Raw genomic sequence first — 19,615 nt, 5'->3', positions numbered from 1 at the left:
GTATCCATGGACATGCCCTCCCCCCCACCTCAAAGAACTTCTCAACCCACAAAACACAACACGCTCCCTCCGCTCCACTCACTCAAACCTCCTCCACATACCCAGAACCAGACTCAGGACCATGGTAGTTAGGGCCTTCTGTGCTGCTGCCCTATGTCTGTGGAATGCCCTCCCTGACACCTTGAGGGCACCACAATCCACTGACTGTTTTAAAAAAGGTCTTAAGACATTTCTTTTTAGCAAAGCTTTTGGTCCCCCTTAGATGTTTTTGTTTTTTAAACCTTTTAAATAACTGCTCATCTTGTTTTTATTCCCTTCCATTCCCTTTTTTATTATTATTATTATTTGTTATTGTTCTTTGTTTTTAACCTGTAGCACTTTGTGATCTTTTGATGAAAAGGGCATTATAAATAAAATTTATTTATTTATTTATTTATTTATTTATTTAATGATATTACAAGTAACTTATAAAAGAAATAAGCAAAAGAGAAAAGGCACTCTAAATAAGGGAGAGGGAAAATAACACTTAAAGGAAGATATTTGACTAACTGGCCGCCTTAAGATGGTATAAATAGATTGAGAGGGGGGCTCACAGCGACGTACAATGCAACTTGTTTTTGGGAAGCTGTTATTGCTTTCTCACTTGGGGCAAATAAATAAAATATATATTCCGATAAAACGCAAGAAATTACTTCAACAACTTAAAAAAGAAGCGGGAGATATTATTTTCCTGCAGAACATGAAAAACTTAAAAAACTGACAAAGGCCCAAGTTTATTATTCATCATATAAATCTTCAAAAAGAGGAGTTGTTATTTTAATTATGCCTCAAATACCTTTTACGCTGGAAAGGATGTTAACAGACAAAGAAGGTAGATACAGAATGATAGTTGGAAAGATCGATGTGGTATTGGTCTCATTTATGAGCGTCTACAATCCACCTGAAGAAGGTCCAGACCTAATTAAAAAAGTTGTTGAGACAATAGTATCAGAAAGCCAAGGGATAACAATCACTGCAGGTGATCTAAATCTAATTTTGGACCCAAGTATGGACACACAAACTGCTAAAATAATGAGAGGAGCAGATAAAGAAATAGGGCTGATAGATGTGTGGAGAACTTTCCACCCAAAAGAAAGAGATTATACTTTTTTTCTCAAAATCCTCTAGTAAATACTCAAGACTGGACTATTTTTTATGTTTAAAAATCATGTATAGAGGGTTGTAGAATCTAACATAAATACCATCACATTGTCTTATCATGCTATGATAACCATGAAATTAAATCTCGACCTGGAACTGGGTCATACTCTCTGGAGACTGAATAACTCTTTGTTACAAATGGAAGATTTTAAGACTAAAATAAGATCAACTTTTAAAAATTATCTAGAAATTAACGATACAGAGGACACTGAACTGGTTACATTGTGGGAGGGAGCAAAGGCAGTGCTGAGGGGGGATATCATATCTTTTGCTTCATACAAGAAAGAGAGGGGAAAAATTTAAAGAAATAGAACAATCAATAAGGATATTGGAATTGGAACATAAGGCGAAAGGAAATTGTGCTATTTTGAATCTTTTGAATGAACTAAGAAAAAAACTTGATCAATTATTAACTAAAAGGTAGAGAAATCTTTGATATTTACTAAACAACAATACTTTGATAGTGGAGCAAGAGCAATGAACAATTTGGCATAGAAACTGGAAAAAAAAAACAACAGATAAAATCAAACACTGTAACTATTAAAGATCAAACCAGGAATATAAATGTAAAAGGCAAACAAGAGATAGCACAAGAATTTGTAAAATATTACAAAAAAATTGTACAATCCTGAGGACAATCTACTTGCTCAAAATAAAATTAGAGAATATCTGGAATAAGACTACCACAAATAACAGATGAACAAAATGCAAACCTAACTATACCAGTTACATTAGATGAGATTAAGGTAGCAATAAAGAAATTTAAAAAGGGTAAATGTCCAGGGAGCGATGGATTTACAGGTGAATTTTACAGAGAATTTGAGAAAGAACTACTGCCAATCTTAGAGAGAACATTTAACTGGGTGTTGGATCACGGCCAATGGGCAAACACTTGGTGCAGCTCTATAATTGCAGTAATACACAAAGAGGGAAAAGATCCCTCTGACTGTGGATCTTATAGACCAATAACCTTATTGAACGTAGACCAAGAATTGCTAAGCAGTACTCTGGCAGATAGACTGGCAAAGATTGTTTCGAACATTATAGACCCAGATCAAACAGGTTTTATTCCAGATAGATATTTATTTGATAATGTACGACGAACTCTGAACATAATAGATTATTCACAGAAAACGAACATTCAAACACTTATTTGGATGCCGAAAAAGCCTTTGATAGGGTGTCATGGCCTTTTATTTTAGAAATGTGTGCCAAATTTGGCTTTCATGACACCTTTATCAAATGGCTACAAACAATGTATAAAATATCAAAAGCACAGGTCTGGGTAAACGGCACCTTGTCAGATAGATTTGAATTAAAACGAGGAACAAAACAAGGGGACCCACTGTCTCCTCTAATTTTAGCAATCTGTATCGAACCTCTGGCAGCATTTATCAGAATGAATAAAGAAACTGAAGGTGTGAACATAGCAGAGGAGTGTCACAAATTGGCTTTATATGCTGACGATGTGGTTTTATATATAACAAACTTAGAAAAATCATTACTGGCATTAATGCAAACTATTAATGCTTACAGTTCAGCCTCAGGCTACAAGTTAAATGTACAGAAGTGTGAAGCGATGGTTCTAGGTGCCCCTGTCTGTAAAGCATTGAAAAAGGAGTATTCATGGCAATGGGATAAGGAGCTCCTTGCCATACAAATATAGTTTGACTTCTGGTTCAGTTTCCTTCCTTGCAAAGAAAAGAGTATTTGTTTTCTCAACAGAACATTTAAATCCCCATTCAATGACCACTGCTCCACTCTTTTAATTGATTCCTGCAACTGTTTGACTACATATTTCACATTTCTTCCTCTTTTCCATAATGCTCCATCATCAGCAAACAGAGATCTCCCTATACTTTGGCCAATATCTTCATAAACATCATCAATCATTACTGAAAATAACAAGGGACTTATGACACTTCCTTGCGGTGTTCCATTATCCACACCATACTTTGCTGAAAATGTTTTCCCCACCCTCACCTCTATAGAACGTTCATACAAAAATTCCTTCACCCATCTGAACATTTTACCTGTTATACCTAAACTTTTCATTTGAATCAATAAACCTTCTTCCCACAATAAATCATATGCTTTTTCAACATCAAAAAATACTGCTACCACCACCTTCTTACTGACTTGTGCCTTCCTCACCTCTGTTTCTAGACATAGTACTGGATCCATTGTTCCCCTTCCTTTCCTTATCCCACTTTGATGTTGTTGTCAGACAAAACTGAAGTTACTGTTCTTGGCCCCAAACAACTCAGAGACTCTTTATCTGATGACATAGTTTCTCTAGATGGCATTGCTCTGGCCTCTAGTACTACCATAAGAAACCTCGGAGTAACATTTGATCAAGATTTGTCTTTTAATTCTCATTTAAAACAAAGCTCACAGACTGCATTTTTTCATCTGCATAATATTGCGAAAATTAGGCCTATCCTGACCCGAAAAGATGCAGAAAAATTGGTCCACGCTTTTGTTACCTCAAGGATGGATTACTGTAACTCTCTATTATCAGGTAGCTCTAGTAAGTCCTTAAAAACTCTCCAGCTAATTCAGAATGCAGCAGCACGTGTACTAACAGGAACTAAGAAACGAGATCATATTTCTCCTGTTTTAGCTTCTCTGCACTGGCTCCCTGTAAAATCCAGAATTGAATTTAAACTCCTACTGTTAACTTATAAAGCTCTAAATGGTCAAGCTCCGTCATATCTTAGAGAGCTCATAGTGCCTTATCATCCCACCAGAACACTGCGCTCTGAGAACGCAGGGTTACTCGTGGTCCCTAAAGTCTCCAAAAGTAGATCAGGAGCCAGAGCCTTCAGCTATCAGGCTCCTCTCCTGTGGAATCATCTTCCTGTTACGGTCCGGGAGGCAGACACCGTCTCCACATTTAAGACTAGACTTAAGACTTTCCTCTTTGATAAAGCTTATAGTTAGGGCTGGCTCAGGCTTGCCCTGTACCAGCCCCTAGTTAGGCTGACTTAGGCCTAGTCTGCCGCTCTCTCTCTCTCTCTCTTGTATCCTATTACTGCATCTTGCTTCTGGATGTCACTAACTCGGCTTCTTCTCCGGAGCCTTTGTGCTCCACTGTCTCTCAGGTTAACTCATATCGCAGCGGTGCCTGGACAGCGTGACGTGTTTTTTTTTGTGCTGCCGTGGTCCTGCCAGATGCCTCCTGCTGCTGCTGCTGCCATCATTAGTCATTAGTCATACTTCTACTGTTATTATACACATATGATTATTGTCACACATGTATACTATCAGATATTAATATATTATTATTAATTATAATATTATTACTTTCATTAATGTTGTTGTAAGCTACTGTCATTACCTGCATCTCTCTCTCTCTCTCTCTCTCTCTCTCTCTCTCTCTGTCTGTCTCATTGTGTCATACGGATTACTGTTAATTTATTATGCTGATCTGTACGACATCTATTGCACATCTGTCCGTCCTGGAAGAGGGATCCCTCCTCAGTTGCTCTTCCTGAGGTTTCTACAGGGGTTTTTTTCCCCGTTAAAGGTTTTTTTTGGGGAGTTTTTCCTTATCCGCTGTGAGGGTCATAAGGACAGAGGGATGTCGTATGCTGTAAAGACCTGTGAGGCAAATTGTGATTTGTGATATTGAGCTTTATAAATAAAATTGAATTGAAATTGATGTGAAACTGTACGTGGGCAACTGTGCACTCAATGGGTATGGACTAGTACAAATAATTTTTAAGGACACTTTATTTTGAGAGGTCACAAACCAAGATCATGTTAAAAAAAAAAGGGAGCATTCAGCCCAAAATCAAAATTTCATGTTTTTACTGATAACCTTTAGAGCCATTAATCAATCACGATAGATACATTCACCGGCCACTTTATTAGGTACACCTTGCTAGTACCTGGTTGGCCCTCCTTTTTAATTCTTGGTGTCCCAGATTCAACAAGGTGCTGGAAACATTCCTCAGAGATGTTGGTCCACATTGACATGATGACGTCACACAGTTGCTGCAGATTTGTCGGCTGCACATCCATGATGAGAATCTCCCGTTCCAGCACATCCCAAAGGTGCTCTATTGGACTGAGATCTGGTGACTGTGGAGGCCATTGGAGTACAGTGAACTCATTGTCATGTTTGAGATGATGTGAGCTTTGTGACATGGTGCGTTATCCTGCTGGAAGTAGCCATCAGAAGATGGGTACACTGTGGTCATAAAGGGATGGACACGCTCAGCAACAATACTCAGGTAGACTGTGGTGTTTAAACCATGCTCAGTTGGTACTAAGATTATTTTTTAATTTTTATTTATTTATTTATTTATTTATTTATTTTGCATGCACTATATATATATATATATATATATATATATATATATATATGTGTGTGTGTGTGTGTGTGTATGTATATATACATACAGTCCGTTGTTATATGAGACTGATTTTTCTGAGGCAGTTTGATCTGACGACTTTTTTTCTGACAACTTTTTTTCTGATGGCTTTTTTGTCTGAGGCTGTTTAGTGTGACGTCTGACAGAAGTTTTCCTGAGACCTTATGCCTTTTCATCTAAGGTCTGACGCTGAAGCCTGACACCTGAGGACGTCCTAAAATGTACGCCGTAGCTGGGAGCAGAATCGCTTGTCGGCCGGCGCGTCTGCTGCGTACGGAGATACGGAGGTGCTCCGGCGCGCGCGAGAATTTCGGTGCGCTGCGCTTCGCAGGCAGTGTGCCCTGGCGGCTGTAACCAGCTCTGAAGGAAAACGAAAGTGTGGATGAGGTCGTAGGGAAACCCCTTTATTTGCCTCTACAGTATAAGAGATGGGATCTTAGAGCTGCTGATTCAGTTTACAAAGCCCTGAGCAGCAACGTGCATCACTTCAAAGTCACTGATTCAGCCACTGAATCTTTAAAAAGAGTTCAAAATGAAGAGATTCAGATCATTTAAGAGCAAATCTCAGAGGAGCAACAGCAGGAGAGCTTTAACGGAGCGTGAGAATAGCAACAACAACAACTGCACCGTAGATGGTAAGACTCTTTTATGACTGTGGGTTTGCTTTGTTTGCTTAGTTTACATGAATGAGTGGCTTCTTTTCATTTACAGTGTCGTTGTTATCTGATACCATCTGTCTTGTTACTGTGGCTTTATATTTCAGTGCAGCTTGAGATGAGGCTCAGTTGTTCAAACATCATTTTCAATACTATTTTCCTGGGTGTGTGTTTGTGAAATGTAAATATAGAACCCCAGAAGTTACAAAGTGCAAAAACAATGGTGTGTTTTTTACTTTAATGTTGCAGCTGGTTAAGATAGAGATCATTTTAATTACTTTATAAACTGCTGAGTAGCTACATGTATCATAATATATCAGAAGTTACAAGTTGATTTACATTTTGTATAAATAATCTGAATCTGCAAAGTAACTAAAGCTCCCACATAAATGTAGTGAAGTAAAAAGTATAATATCTGCCTCCAAACTGTTGTGGAATATAAGTATAGAGTAGCATAAACTTGAAATATTCAAGTAAAGTGCAAATATGTCAGAATATGAGGTCAGTTTCTTTCAGTACAGTAAATGAGTAAATGTACTTGGATACAATCTACAGCAGTATTTTACCTGGACTCCTCTTTTGATTCACAAAACAGGTCTCACAGAGTTTTTAAATTTACAGATATGGAGAGAGTCCCGTGCTCCTGAAAAAATATGTGGCCTCAATTACCCTTGAGAAGTGCCGTGCATAGTACACACACTCTTCTTGTGCACAAAAGGGTGTGTAACTCATGCAGGTGTTGTGCAGGTGGGTGTGGGACTCTGCGTGTAAACCTGTTATTGGCCCATCCTATTTGATTTCACTCCTTCTTCCTCAGAATGCAAACCTGTTATTCCCCCTTTCACATAGCTGAATGGAAAACTATAGTTGGCTGCCAGAAACTCAACTAATACACCAGAAATCATTAAATGAGGACAAATAGCAAATTTATCCCAAAGATAAATGAAATATGGAGGAAAAAAACATATTATAATAATAATGATAATAATAATAAACTATTTATATAGCACCTTTCAAAACACAGTTAAGTGCTTTACAAAACCAAATAAAAGACAAAGCAATAAAAACACACAATAATAAATAAGTTCAAATCATTGAAAGGCAGTTTTAAACAAGTAGGCTTTCAGAAGTGATTCAGAAGATGAGCCTGAGTTTGCAGCTCTGATCTTCTCAAAGTCGAGGAGCTCTGACTGCAAAGGCTCCGTCACCTTTGTGAATTAATCGAGACCTCGGAACAACAAGAAAAGATGCAGGGTGAATTCGCCAAATGTGGGACACTTAAGCTTAAGCAGGGATAGGTCTTCCCCTAGCAAAAGAAAGTTAATGTAACTGTGGGCTCACACAAGCTGTGATATCACATGATCAAAATTACATGACATCTGAAATGTCCAATCATTTGCTGGGGCGGGGCAGCCCTCAAACAGGAAGCACGCTGCGTGAAGACCACCAAGAGGTTAGTGACATAGTGTTCAGACAAAGTTGATATTAAGGGCATACATTTCTTAAAAAAACAACAATATTGCTAATTGTTTATCAGAATGTGTTTGTAACATGTTTATGCATCACAAAATGTCCTAATGTGGTGTAAATATTATTAATATTTAGAATTTCAATCAAAATTCCTACTGTCCAACTTTAGAAAACATGTCTCCCTAAAGTGGGACAGGATGGTTTGCCTAATGCGGGACAGCTCCAAATGTGCTTCTGTTAGGCAAAACTGTGTGTAGTTGAATATACTGAGCAATAGCAATGGCTGTCTACATGATTTTATTGTTATAATGCATTATTTAGGATATTTTAAATAAAGAGCAAACGTTTTTTAATAACTGGGAGTTGCTATTGTATCAAATGCTAAAATGGTTTAGGAGTTTTTTGTTTCTAACTTTAGACTTTTTTAATAATGTTCATGATAAATGTTTAAATTCAGAAGTTAGCACAGGATATCACATTACTGATTAATTAAATGGAATGTATTTCAGGTCACAATGGCAAAGGTGAGTAAGGCAGGGAGATGAAACGAGGGAAAGAAAGAAAGAAAGAAGGGAAAGAAAGCTCAACCACTGGAGGGAAGACAGAATGAGGGGAGCCATAGCAGAGTTCAGAGAGATTGCTGGGGCTGGTGGAGTCCCACAGCTGAGGCTGCAGGGCCTGGAATGTCCCAAAATCCATGCTACAACTCAGGGTTAAAGGCGTGTAGACTACTATGGAATAAAACATGGAGCACTATTACAACCCTATCTATTTTATTTGCTGTTGATTGATTTGCCATTAACAGCAATAACATTAAAGGTTATTTTAGTAAACAGACACATTTGAAAATTAGCATTTATTATGTGAATTAAGGTGACTTTTAAACAGACCTTTCAGTGTCCCACATTAGGGAAATGCTGACTGCCCGAGACAACTTGGCAATCAGAATTTTGATATGTATAGCATTTCTTTTAGGAATGTAATATCAGTATTTTTTCTTTTGATTTTATTAGATCACAACCTGGGGATTTCAGAATGGTACTGGATGTATATTGAAAGTGTTTGCTTCTCTGTCAACTGTGAGCACTTGCATTTTGGACGCTGTGTGTGCGTCGTCCCATGGATTTAATGCACTCTATTTTCTTGTACCGTTTCAGTCTGTCTGTTTATATGTCTCTTTTGTTATTTCTTCGTTTGCCTGCCTCAGGGTCTGCAGATGGAAACTAGCTAAAAAGCTAGCTGCACTTGGTTGACTATTTTTCTATGATCTTAGATGTAAATATTGCATGTTTCTTTCAGATAAAACACATTTTTGACTTGTGAATGAGTCAATGGAATTTCTTGCAATAATGAAAAAATACTGGCAATCATGTCCGCCTGGCACAAAGCACATGTTTTGGAAAACTGTGAAGTGACAGAATGTCCCAGCATCATGGTTCTTATATTGCCAGATTCCAGAGAGTTTCCCCTCTTCATATATGGCAGAATATGTCAACTTCCAACTTGCTATGGTGAGATACATGTAAAAATGTAAGAATTTAGTCACTCAGATTAGTTTTTTTCATTGATATAAAAATTAATATAAAATACAGGCACATAGAAGGTCATGGAATGATGGTAAATCTGAATTGCCCAGATTGTCCTGAAAAAACCAAGATATAGCATGTGTATGTAGCCTTTATAATGACTGTGATATGAGCTCAAAAGTAAAGGCAGTAAAAATAACCCAAAAGGCCTAGGGCCCACAGGGTTTTAACCTACTGTAACAATCTGACATTTGACTCTTTCATAGGATGTGAACAGGAGGAACAACGCCTGGAAAGTGAGGAACAATTCTCACTTCAGGAACTAGCTGAACTTCTGGGTGTGGACCCTGATGCCAGCAGCAACACTGAGAATGGATCTTGTTGCTCAATGTGCCCTGAGTCCAATTCACTGCAGTATCACATTGTTCGCCTCATCCAACAATCTGTGAACAAGCACTTCCCAGAGCCGCCGGCCGATGTGGACAAGAACCTTCACCAGCACCTGACAGATGTGAAGGAAACTGTGCACAAAGAGCTCGTGAAGCTGGGACCCCGGTTGGAATCAATGGGGTTGTCAGGACATCTGATTGGATGCTACCATCGTCAGACATTTCGTCACCTTGATGCTCTGCTCCAGAACATCAGCTCCCCCCAGAGTTCCTTGGCGCTGATAAAGTGGGCCTCCCGAACATATCTGAGGTATCTATCTCTACATTTTACCCCCTGTATCTTTATTTACTTCAACTTCAGAGGGTATCAGGACTTTAACTGGAGCAGGCTTGTGTTAGAGAGAAGCTTTTATGTCTGATTCACACCACATGATAAGTACATTTGGTCATATTTTATTGTGAAGCCTCCTTCGTTTCTGATCTTTGTTTCTGCATTAAGCTGTTAATTCGAACTTAATACTTCCTGTATCTGTTTCAAAATTAAAGCACAGAATCCACTAATTTTATAACAAGGCTTTTATTGTGAAACATAGACTTGCACGAGTCCCATAAGGTACTTTAAATGTAGCTACTGCCATCTTGTGGCCATTGGACATTACTACAAAATACAGTTTGTCTGGGACATCAAACACAAACAGATACCCAAAGTGACTGACAGAGCTTCAACACTTAAATGAGTAAATCCAACACATTTTGAAGACAGCATGATTGTCTGCTGGTCGCGACCCCATTATTTGAGCTTTGGGCTGATATTTAGGCCAGAAAACAACCAGCGTAGTTTAGCTGAAAGACTGGAAACAGGGGAAAACAGCTAGCCTAGCTCCGTCTAACCCAAACTGTAACAAAGGTGGGCGTATTTTGCTTTTAGTGGACAGAGTCAGGCTCGCTGTTTCCCCCCATTTCCAGTCTCTGTGCTAAACTAAGTTAATCCCCTGCTGGCTGTGGCTTGTAAAAAGACAAGTATAAAAGTGAAATCAATTTTCTCATCCAAACATGCATGAAAACAAACTCTAATTTTTACAATCTACCCACTGTATTCTGAATAACTCGTGCTTTCTGAACAGTATAATATTCAGAGGTGAAACTTGCAGCTGCTCACTTCTGACGTTGGTATTTGTGGTTCTTTTCTAGTCAGGATCTGCTTGGTCACCCCGACCTTCAGAAAATGGATCCCATAAAAGAAGTTGACCTCTTGCTGCTCACAGAGTGGGTCGAAAAGGCAAAGGACAAACTGCTTGAGAATGTGCAGGTAAGAATACTGACTCTCTTCTGCTTGTACTTGGTCTTACAATTCAAATCCTTCATCATGTGAACAGATACTACACATTAATTCAGTCCTCTACCCCTTTCTTGACATATTTACTATGTGCCTTTGTGTAATGGAGTCATGGGAACAGATTTATTCCCAGGAGCACAACATATCTCTGTGGTGACACTGTTCCTTGGTAACAGGTGTGTGTCTACTGGACCTCAACATGAAGGACATTATAAAACCAATAAACAGATGAATGACAATGACTGTGACCAAACAAAAGCCACAAATTTCAGCATCTGACCAAGTAAACACTAAGATGTTATGTTATAGTGACCAACCTGTATTTTTCTAATGTACTTTTGTCTCTTTTTGGGTCCACAGACAGAGGTCAGAGGTCAGCTGGAGATCATCCTGCAGATTCAGAGAGGAAATGAAGCCGATGATGAACTTCATCTGGACACTATTGTGGTAGGTAGTGCACAGATAGAAACACTGCATATTTATTTGCTTTACTTTTCTTTATTTATTGGTCTGTTTATTTGCTGCATAATAATATCATTTCTTTTTTTTCTCTCTAAGTGCATCGAGGCCATGCCCAGAGAAGCACAAAATATCAGCCCCAAACTGTCTGACCGTGTGCAGGAGGTTTGTTTCCATGCGCTGCTTATGTTTCTGAAGAGGTGAGATTATCTAAACAGATTTACATCCAGACTTTATAAACATTAACATCACCATCTAAAGTCGGGACTCTGCATGTTGAACACGGCACGTTTTCTTTGGTTTGTAGCTACTCTGCTACGCAGACTGAGAGACTTGGGAAAATGGCAAAAATGGACAACCCAGAGATGAAATGCTTCTTCCAGACTTTGAACAACTGTAAAAATCTCAAGTGAGTAACTGAGCGCTTCTGTCTCTTTGCTAGATATGAATTTAGTTCAACTTGAACTTCTTACTGTTCCTTAAAGAGAAGGTGTAAAATCAAACACACTGTTGAAACAGCCAATGTATGATAGAAATACAGTTAAAGTACATGATTACACAGGATGTATGTACACTGAACAAAAATATAAATGCAGCACTTTTGTTTTTGCTCCCATTTTTCATGAGCTGAACTCAGAGATCTAAAACTTTTTCTATACACACAAAAGACCATTTCTCACAAATATTGTTCACAAATCTGTCTAAATCTGTGTTAGTGAGCACTTCTCCTTTGCCGAGATAATCCATCCCACCTCACAGGTGTGGCATATCAAGATGCTGATAGCATTATTATTGCACAGGTGTGCCTTAGGCTGGCCACAATAAAAGGCCACTCTGAAATGTGCAGTTTTGCTTTATTGGGGGGGGGGGGTCTGGGGGGGTCAAAAAACCAGTCAGTATCTGGTGTGACCACCATTTGACTCACGCAGTGCAACACATCTCCTTCGCATAGAGTTGATCAGGTTGTTGATTGTGGCCTGTGGAATGTTGGTCCACTCCTCTTCAATGGCTGCGCGAAGTTGCTGGATATTGGCAGGAACTGGAACACGCTGACGTATACGCCGATCCAGAGCATCCCAAACATGCTCAATGGGTGACATGTCCGGTGAGTATGCTGGCCATGCAAGAACTGGGCTGTTTTCAGCTTCCAGGAATTGTGTACAGATCCTTGCAACATGGGGCCGTGCATTATCATGCTGCAACATGAGGTGATGGTCGTGGATGAATGGCACAACAATGGGCCTCAGGATCTCGTCACGGTATCTCTGTGCATTCAAAACGCCATCAATAAAATGTGCCTGTGTTCGTTGTCTATAACTTATAGGGGTGTAAATCACCAGCTTCATCACAAAACGATATTATAGCGATTTGTTTGGATGACGAGACGATGTTTGCCGATATCACAAAGTCTGTCATGATACGATTTTGATTTGATTCGATTCAGGAGCCTGCGATCGATATGATGCGATATCATATGCCCATCTAGCACAGTCATTTACATCAGCTCACAAAAACAACTAGAATATGATTTGACCATTTTATTTCTGAGCTCTGTTTGTTGTTTGAGCGGAGGCGCGCTTGATGTTTTCATTTTGCATCGATATAATCGGATCGTTAATCAATGAATCAATGTATCGATGTGGATCGATGTATCGTTACACCCCTAATAACATACGCCTGCCCATACCATAACCCCATCGCCACCATGGGCCACTCGATCCACAGCGTTGACATCAGCAAACCGCTCACCCACATGACGCCACACACGCTGTCTGCCATCTGCCCTGAACAGTGAAAACCAGGATTCATCCATGAAGAGAACACCTCTCCAACGTGCCAGACGCCATCGAATGTGAGCAGTTGCCTACTCAAGTCGGTTACGATGACGAACTGCAGTCAGGTCGAGACCCCGATGAGGACGACGAGCATGCAGATGAGCTTCCCTGAGACGGTTTTTGACAGTTTGTGCAGAAATTCTTTGGTTATGCAAACCGATTGTTGCAGCAGCTGTCTGGGTGGCTGGTCTTGGAGGTGAACATGCTGGATGTGGAGGTCCTGGGCTGGTGTGGTTACACGTGGTCTGCGGTTGTGGGGCCGGTTGGATGTACTGCCAAATTGTCTGAAACGCCTTTGGAGACGGCTTATGGTAGAGAAATGAACATTCAATTCACAGGCAACAGCTCTGGTGGACATTCCTGCAGTCAGGAAGCCAATTGCACGCTCCCTCAAAACTTGCGACATCTGTGGCATTGTGCTGTGTGATAAAACTGCACATTTCAGAGTGGCCTTTTATTGTGGCCAGCCTAAGGCACACCTGTGCAATATTCATGCTGTCTAATCAGCATCTTGATATGCCACACCTGTGAGGTGGGACGGATTATCTCAGCAAAGGAGAAGTGCTCACTAACACAGATTTAGACAGATTTGTGAACAATATTTGAGGGAAATGGTTTTTTGTGTGTAGAGAAAATGTTTTAGATCTTTGAGATCAGCTCATGAAAAATGGGAGCAGAAACAAAAGTGCTGCGTTTATATTTTTGTTCAGTGTAGTTTAAAAGATTTGATGTTTTGTAAGAAAAAACAAATATGATTATGATGATGATGATGATGACGTTGAGTATTTCTACATTATATTTATATTTCCTCTCAGGCTGCACGTCCAAAATAAAGGCACCTTTCTTGAGGAAGCTGTGGCAGTGCTTGAAAACCTGGAGGATTCCACAGTGAAACTTGTGATGGAAATCGAAGCTGACATCACAGAGGTAACTGTTCAACATAATCACAAATACGCTGTTTTCTTACATTTCTAAGGAGCCATATATTCCTGTTGAGAAACATGAAACTAACTTTGATGTTTTGTCACAGAGCCACCTGAAGAAATACTTCAAATCGAAGAACAAGGAATTCTTCCTTTTGATTGAAGAAGTGGAGAATCATTTCTCCGAGTTTTCCTGCTTTCAGGACATACAAAAGGTACATTAAAAATCTTTATTCTATGTTTTTTTTTTTGAGTCTTGTATAGTCTCCCCTAGCTGGTAGGTGTGAATGGTTGTGCAAGGGTGCATTGTTGATATATGAAAGGAGCCCAAAAGGCAACTACACTGCATGCATAAGAAAGACCTGCCTGTCTGATAGCAGAGGAACGTTTGTAAAATACAGCACATTGTATATGATCTCTGATTTTTTTTTTTTTTTTTAAAAATGCATTCATTGCAGCCATTTTTCCGACATATTTGTGTCTAAATACTGTTGTCTTTCTTAACAAAAACTAAACAGTCTGTCTGTCTCCAACTTTGTGTCTCTCAGAGAGTGATGGACGACGTCTACAAGCTCATCACTCGCAGTTACCTGAAACATTTAATCCAAAGCAGCCAGAGCAAACTGAGGAGGTGCTGGAGTCCTGATTTTGAACAAAAAGTTGCTGAGGATATGAGGTGGCTACATATAACCATCTCAGACCTGGTGAGATCAACAGCCTGCTTGTTCTTATGTGCTCTATAATGACATTAACCCATTAGCAGCTGGATAAAGTCTTAATTTTACTGCTCTGTGTGTGTGCTGTGTTGTATCAGGCTCCTGGTGTTCAAGAGTGGAACCTCATGTTGCTGAAAGTCACAGAGCTGGTGGAGTGTAAGAGCACTGACATGATGAAGCTCACAGTTGGAAGTATGCAGAATGAATGTCTCACATGGAGGTAAATTATTCTGATGATGATGTTTGTTACACACACCTGTGTCCATTTATTCCAGTAATGTTACCCTTGTTCTCTATGTGCACTAAAAGTTTATAATCAGCTGTGACATTGATGTTTTTCTTCCTCTTTCATTCAATTATAACTATTTTAACAGAGATACACTAAACTACAGTGTTACTCAGACACCAAAATTATTATATACCTTTGAAATAGTTTGGGCCCCAGAAGAAGACTTAGGGTCCGTACACATGCTGCGTCTTTAACCTCCTGGAGAGATTGAGGTCTGGCACTAGGTGCTACTCTTGTGCCTCTTGGGGCCGTACACATGCTGCATTTTTTGCACCCTCAAACTATTAAGTGTGTTGCAGCTCAGGAAACACAGAATGGATTGAACCCAAAAGCCCAGTTGATAAACTGAATGTCCAGCATCTTTAATCAAGTCAAAAAAAAAAAAAAAATCAGTAAACAGAAAGCAAACAAATACAAGGTGAAAGATGGTCTTTATGAGGGTAGTCTTGCTCACCAGACCTTTCTCAAGAAAACAAAGGTCTGGCTGGGCCGACTCTCACTTTGAGATTGGAGAAAAAAACGCCCCGGCTGCTTGTATTTCTTTCAACCAATCACAATCATTCTGGGTGGTGCCACAACAACGGTGCGCTTGCAAAAATATTGCCGGGGGGAAACAGGTTTTGGTGTAACACGCCTACAAAAATATCGCCTACAGGACGCGAACCATGGCAGAAAAATGGCTACATCCCCACAAGATCAAACACTGCAAAAGTTAGTAAAGGACGTGTTGAAAACGGTTGAAAACTGCTACACAACCGGAGGTGTTAGGGCGGGACTTCAGCGGGTGGCTCGTTCCACCCAATGAGAGGCTGATCTATGCAGCGAACTTCCGCCCACTCAGACTATCATGAGGGTGGACTTGTGACAGAGTGAGGCTGTGTTTTTGGGCTGGACCTTTTAATAATTTGCAGCATTAGTTTTCTTACCTTTCAGTCCAGAACTTCTGATTTCACTTAAACCCTCTCTGGACTTCTTAAACTTGATTTTTTTGTTGTTGCTGTCAGCATCTAGTGGCCATTCGTGGAACTGCATCTCACTAACTCTGTTGTTTTATCTGCAGTGAGGACCGGGAGCTCCTGCCCACATTGCTCCAATGGAACGGTCTTTCTGGAAGGCAGGTTAAGGAGGTGCTGAAGGTCCTGGAGGTCCTCCCAGGCTATGAACCCAGACCCAAATCTACATCCTGGTACTCATGTTTGGGCAATCCATCTCTACTATGAAGAATTAACATTCTTTGCTAGCTTGATGCTAATCACTCACCGGGTTGCCAAAGTGACTCTGCTATTGCACGCCAGCATTCTTCCTTTGTTACGCTGTCCCTAGAGGAAATATCAAAAAGACTGTGGTTGCGTTGCTTTACAGTTTCCATGGCAGCAGATTGCTCAGTGTTCCTATTGGTCAAAGTGACGGCTGTTACACACAGTGTGTGTATGCACTTTTGCCACTCTGTTGTACGCTGGTGGTGTAACGACACTCATAGTCGTTCACAGTCTGTCAACACCATAGGACGGCCATCCTGGGCTGCTGCTTCTTCTTCTTCTTCTTCTTCTTCTTCTTCTTTTGATTTTATTGGCGGTTGGCAAACAGCTTTCAGGTGCATTACCGCCACCCACAGAACTGGAGTGTGGACTAGGTATCTAAATGATCTCTCATATATTTGGGCATATTTTTGTCTGTCAAACAAAAGAAACAAAACAGTCAAAACAAACAAAACAAACAAAATTCACTTCACATCAAATAATAATTATATTATAATAATAATAATAATATATATAGCCTTATATTCTATTCATTAATCTAGTTGATCTTAAAAAATTCATTCGCTTTCCCAATCCGAGAGCAGTTGGCGAAAAACTCAAATCCAGTATTCCCATCTCCCTTGCTCTCCTCTCAACAATCCATCCAAAGCTTTTCGTTTGCTTTTTCCCATGTTCCCAGCATGGCTCAGGTTGTATTTATTGTTGGATGATTTCATCTCTGATTACAATTGTCTGCTTGGCAGCCCCAATTATAGCATCTCTTACACTTCGATTCAATATTACTATATCCTGTTCTCTATCTATATTCCTGAAACTTGATTCACTTATCTCTCTGAATTTATCCCACTGGGCCTTTCCAAACATCCACCTTTCTAATGGATCTTCTCAGCCCAGCCTGCTTTCATTACCTGTTTTACACAAAATTGGGTAATGATCACTTCCAACTGTTGTCTGACTCATTAACTCCCACAAACAAATACCTGCCAAGGATTGAGATAAGTCTAAACTGGACTCTTTTCCTGTACTACAATCAATCCGTGTGAAACTCCCATCATTCAAACACACAAGTCCCAAATAGTCCATCAAATCCTCCACTATCAAACCATTCCTGTCAGTTCTGTCCCCTCCCCAAAGAGTACTGTGGGCATTGAAGTCACCACACCAAACGACCCTCCTCTTATCTACTCCCTTTATTGCCTCCAGTGTTTCCAATTCCATCCTCTGACAAGGATTGTAGAAATTCACAATTACCAAACTTCCATCTCCTATCCAAACCTCAACCACTACATACTGCAGTTCTTTCCCTTTTTCTAGTTCTCTGTGCGAAACACCTTGCCTCATAAACGTAGCGCATCCTCGCCAGTTACTCTCTACTCTATCCTTTCTTATGCACACATATCCTGGAATCACAAAATCTAAATTAGGTTTCAGACACGTCTCTTCCACACATATTATATCTGGTTTACTTTTTAAATCCTTAAGAAATCCTTTAAATTCTTGGCCATTCGACAGCAGACTTCTTGCATTCCACTAAAGAAGTAACATGATTAATACTAATCCAGTGAACGTAGTTCTTTTTCCAACTGTCCCTGTCTTTTAAGCGCTTCTTGAACATCCAACCCAGATACTCCATGAATATTTAAATATCTTGCTGCACTCCTTACGATTATCTCAATCTTCTCAGATCTCCCTTTTGCTTGGAATGTGCAGTTAATTACTTCAGCCATGAAATACACAAAATTCTCCTTATTTACCAGCAGTATATTTTCATCTTCCATCTGACTCTTTCTCACAGTGCGTTCGGTTGACTTTTCCTTCTCTATTGTTTCTACTATTTCACTGCTTCTGCAAAAAATAGACCATTGCTCACTCTTAGCTTCCGCACTTCCACTGCCTTCTTTCTCTCTTCACAACCTCCACAGGCCACACTATGAGCACCTCCACAATTAGCACATTTAGGCTGTGTCCCAACCTCACATTTCCCGTATTCATGATCCCCTCCACACTTTCCACGCTTTTGTTTACCTTTGCACCCTGCTGCAATGCTGCACACCCCCGACCCATATTGGGCTGTAATCCGGCTGATAACATGTAGTCTGAACCCAGCATACATATTTTATTAAAAGGAAGAGCTCTGATAATCGAAAGAAAAAACAAAGCATTTAAACGTTCTGAAGGGGAACATTTTTTTTGTCTGTCATTCAGTTACAAAATGACTGACAGGTTTTTACAATCTTCCATTTGCTTTGTCTGTAGCATCAAAGAGGTAGAATTGCACTGATTAGACGCTCTGTCTCCACATATTTATGCTCATATTTAAATATTTGATACTATTTATTAGGTTTAAAATTGTTTGTTTATATATGAATATGCAGAGCATTTGCTTTATTTGCACAATAGTGAGGAGACAAAATATGTGCCTAAAGATGCTTCCAGACTGTGACAAGAGATTAGAACAAATAAAAAACAAATATGTTTAACAGTCAAAGGAGTTGATTTGTGGAATAGTCTTGAAAAGAAATTGAAAATGTGTAAAACACTTAAAAGAAATTAAAAGTACGATGATTGAAAAATATAAAACTGAGCTATGAACACCTGTGTGTGTATATGAATATTTGTTTGGGACTTTGGGGTATATAGAATATACATATGATTTGTTTTGATTTTACTTCCTAATATTCATTAGCCTCCAATCAACTGTACAATACAAACTTGACTGTTTAGATTCTTCTGTTTCCATTACTTGAATACTTTTGAACTATACTTGAACTACAGCTTGTTGTATGGAACTTTGTAGCTACTTTATGGGATGTACTTGGTACTTTTGAATGTATTCATCATCGTAAAATCAGGGTATAATTGTGGATTTACTCAAATTTTTTACATGATTGACTTTTATGTATGATGTATTCCACTGAAGCTACAGATGACACCGTTGGTGTGGGGTGCACTGTGTTGGTTCACTGGGTTTATTTCCTCTATTTTCCAATAGCAAAGCTGTATTTTCTGCCTAAATGTAACTATTAAAATGCTTTTTGTAAGTTATATACTGTATTTTTCTGTGGTGGTTAGTTTTGTTTAGAAGCTTGTAGGTTTGGTAACTTTTTCTGTCAACAAATCAATGAATAAAATTATTTTAAATAAATCAGATTTTGACTGTGTGCTCATTTTACCATTA

The 19,615-nt window shown here is 39.4% G+C and overlaps 1 protein-coding gene across 1 annotated transcript; it reads left to right on the top strand.

Annotated features, from left to right (window-relative positions):
• The first annotated feature begins 5,943 nt into the window (after positions 1-5,943).
• LOC125900539 (uncharacterized) lies at positions 5,944-19,497 on the top strand. The gene is made up of 11 exons (XM_049595593.1): positions 5,944-6,214; positions 9,498-9,930; positions 10,812-10,929; positions 11,317-11,403; positions 11,515-11,615; positions 11,723-11,824; positions 14,066-14,177; positions 14,281-14,388; positions 14,722-14,877; positions 14,988-15,109; positions 16,239-19,497. Exons 1-11 carry the CDS (start codon positions 6,112-6,114, stop codon positions 16,396-16,398), a joined length of 1,602 nt encoding a protein of 533 aa, XP_049451550.1. The 5' UTR covers positions 5,944-6,111; the 3' UTR covers positions 16,399-19,497.
• The last annotated feature ends 118 nt before the right edge of the window (positions 19,498-19,615 follow it).

This window comes from Epinephelus fuscoguttatus, linkage group LG14, assembly GCF_011397635.1.
Source record: "Epinephelus fuscoguttatus linkage group LG14, E.fuscoguttatus.final_Chr_v1".
Classification (NCBI taxonomy): Eukaryota; Metazoa; Chordata; class Actinopteri; order Perciformes; family Serranidae; genus Epinephelus; species Epinephelus fuscoguttatus.
Note: the sequence above shows the minus strand (reverse complement) of the source record. Positions and strands in the feature narration are given on the sequence as shown.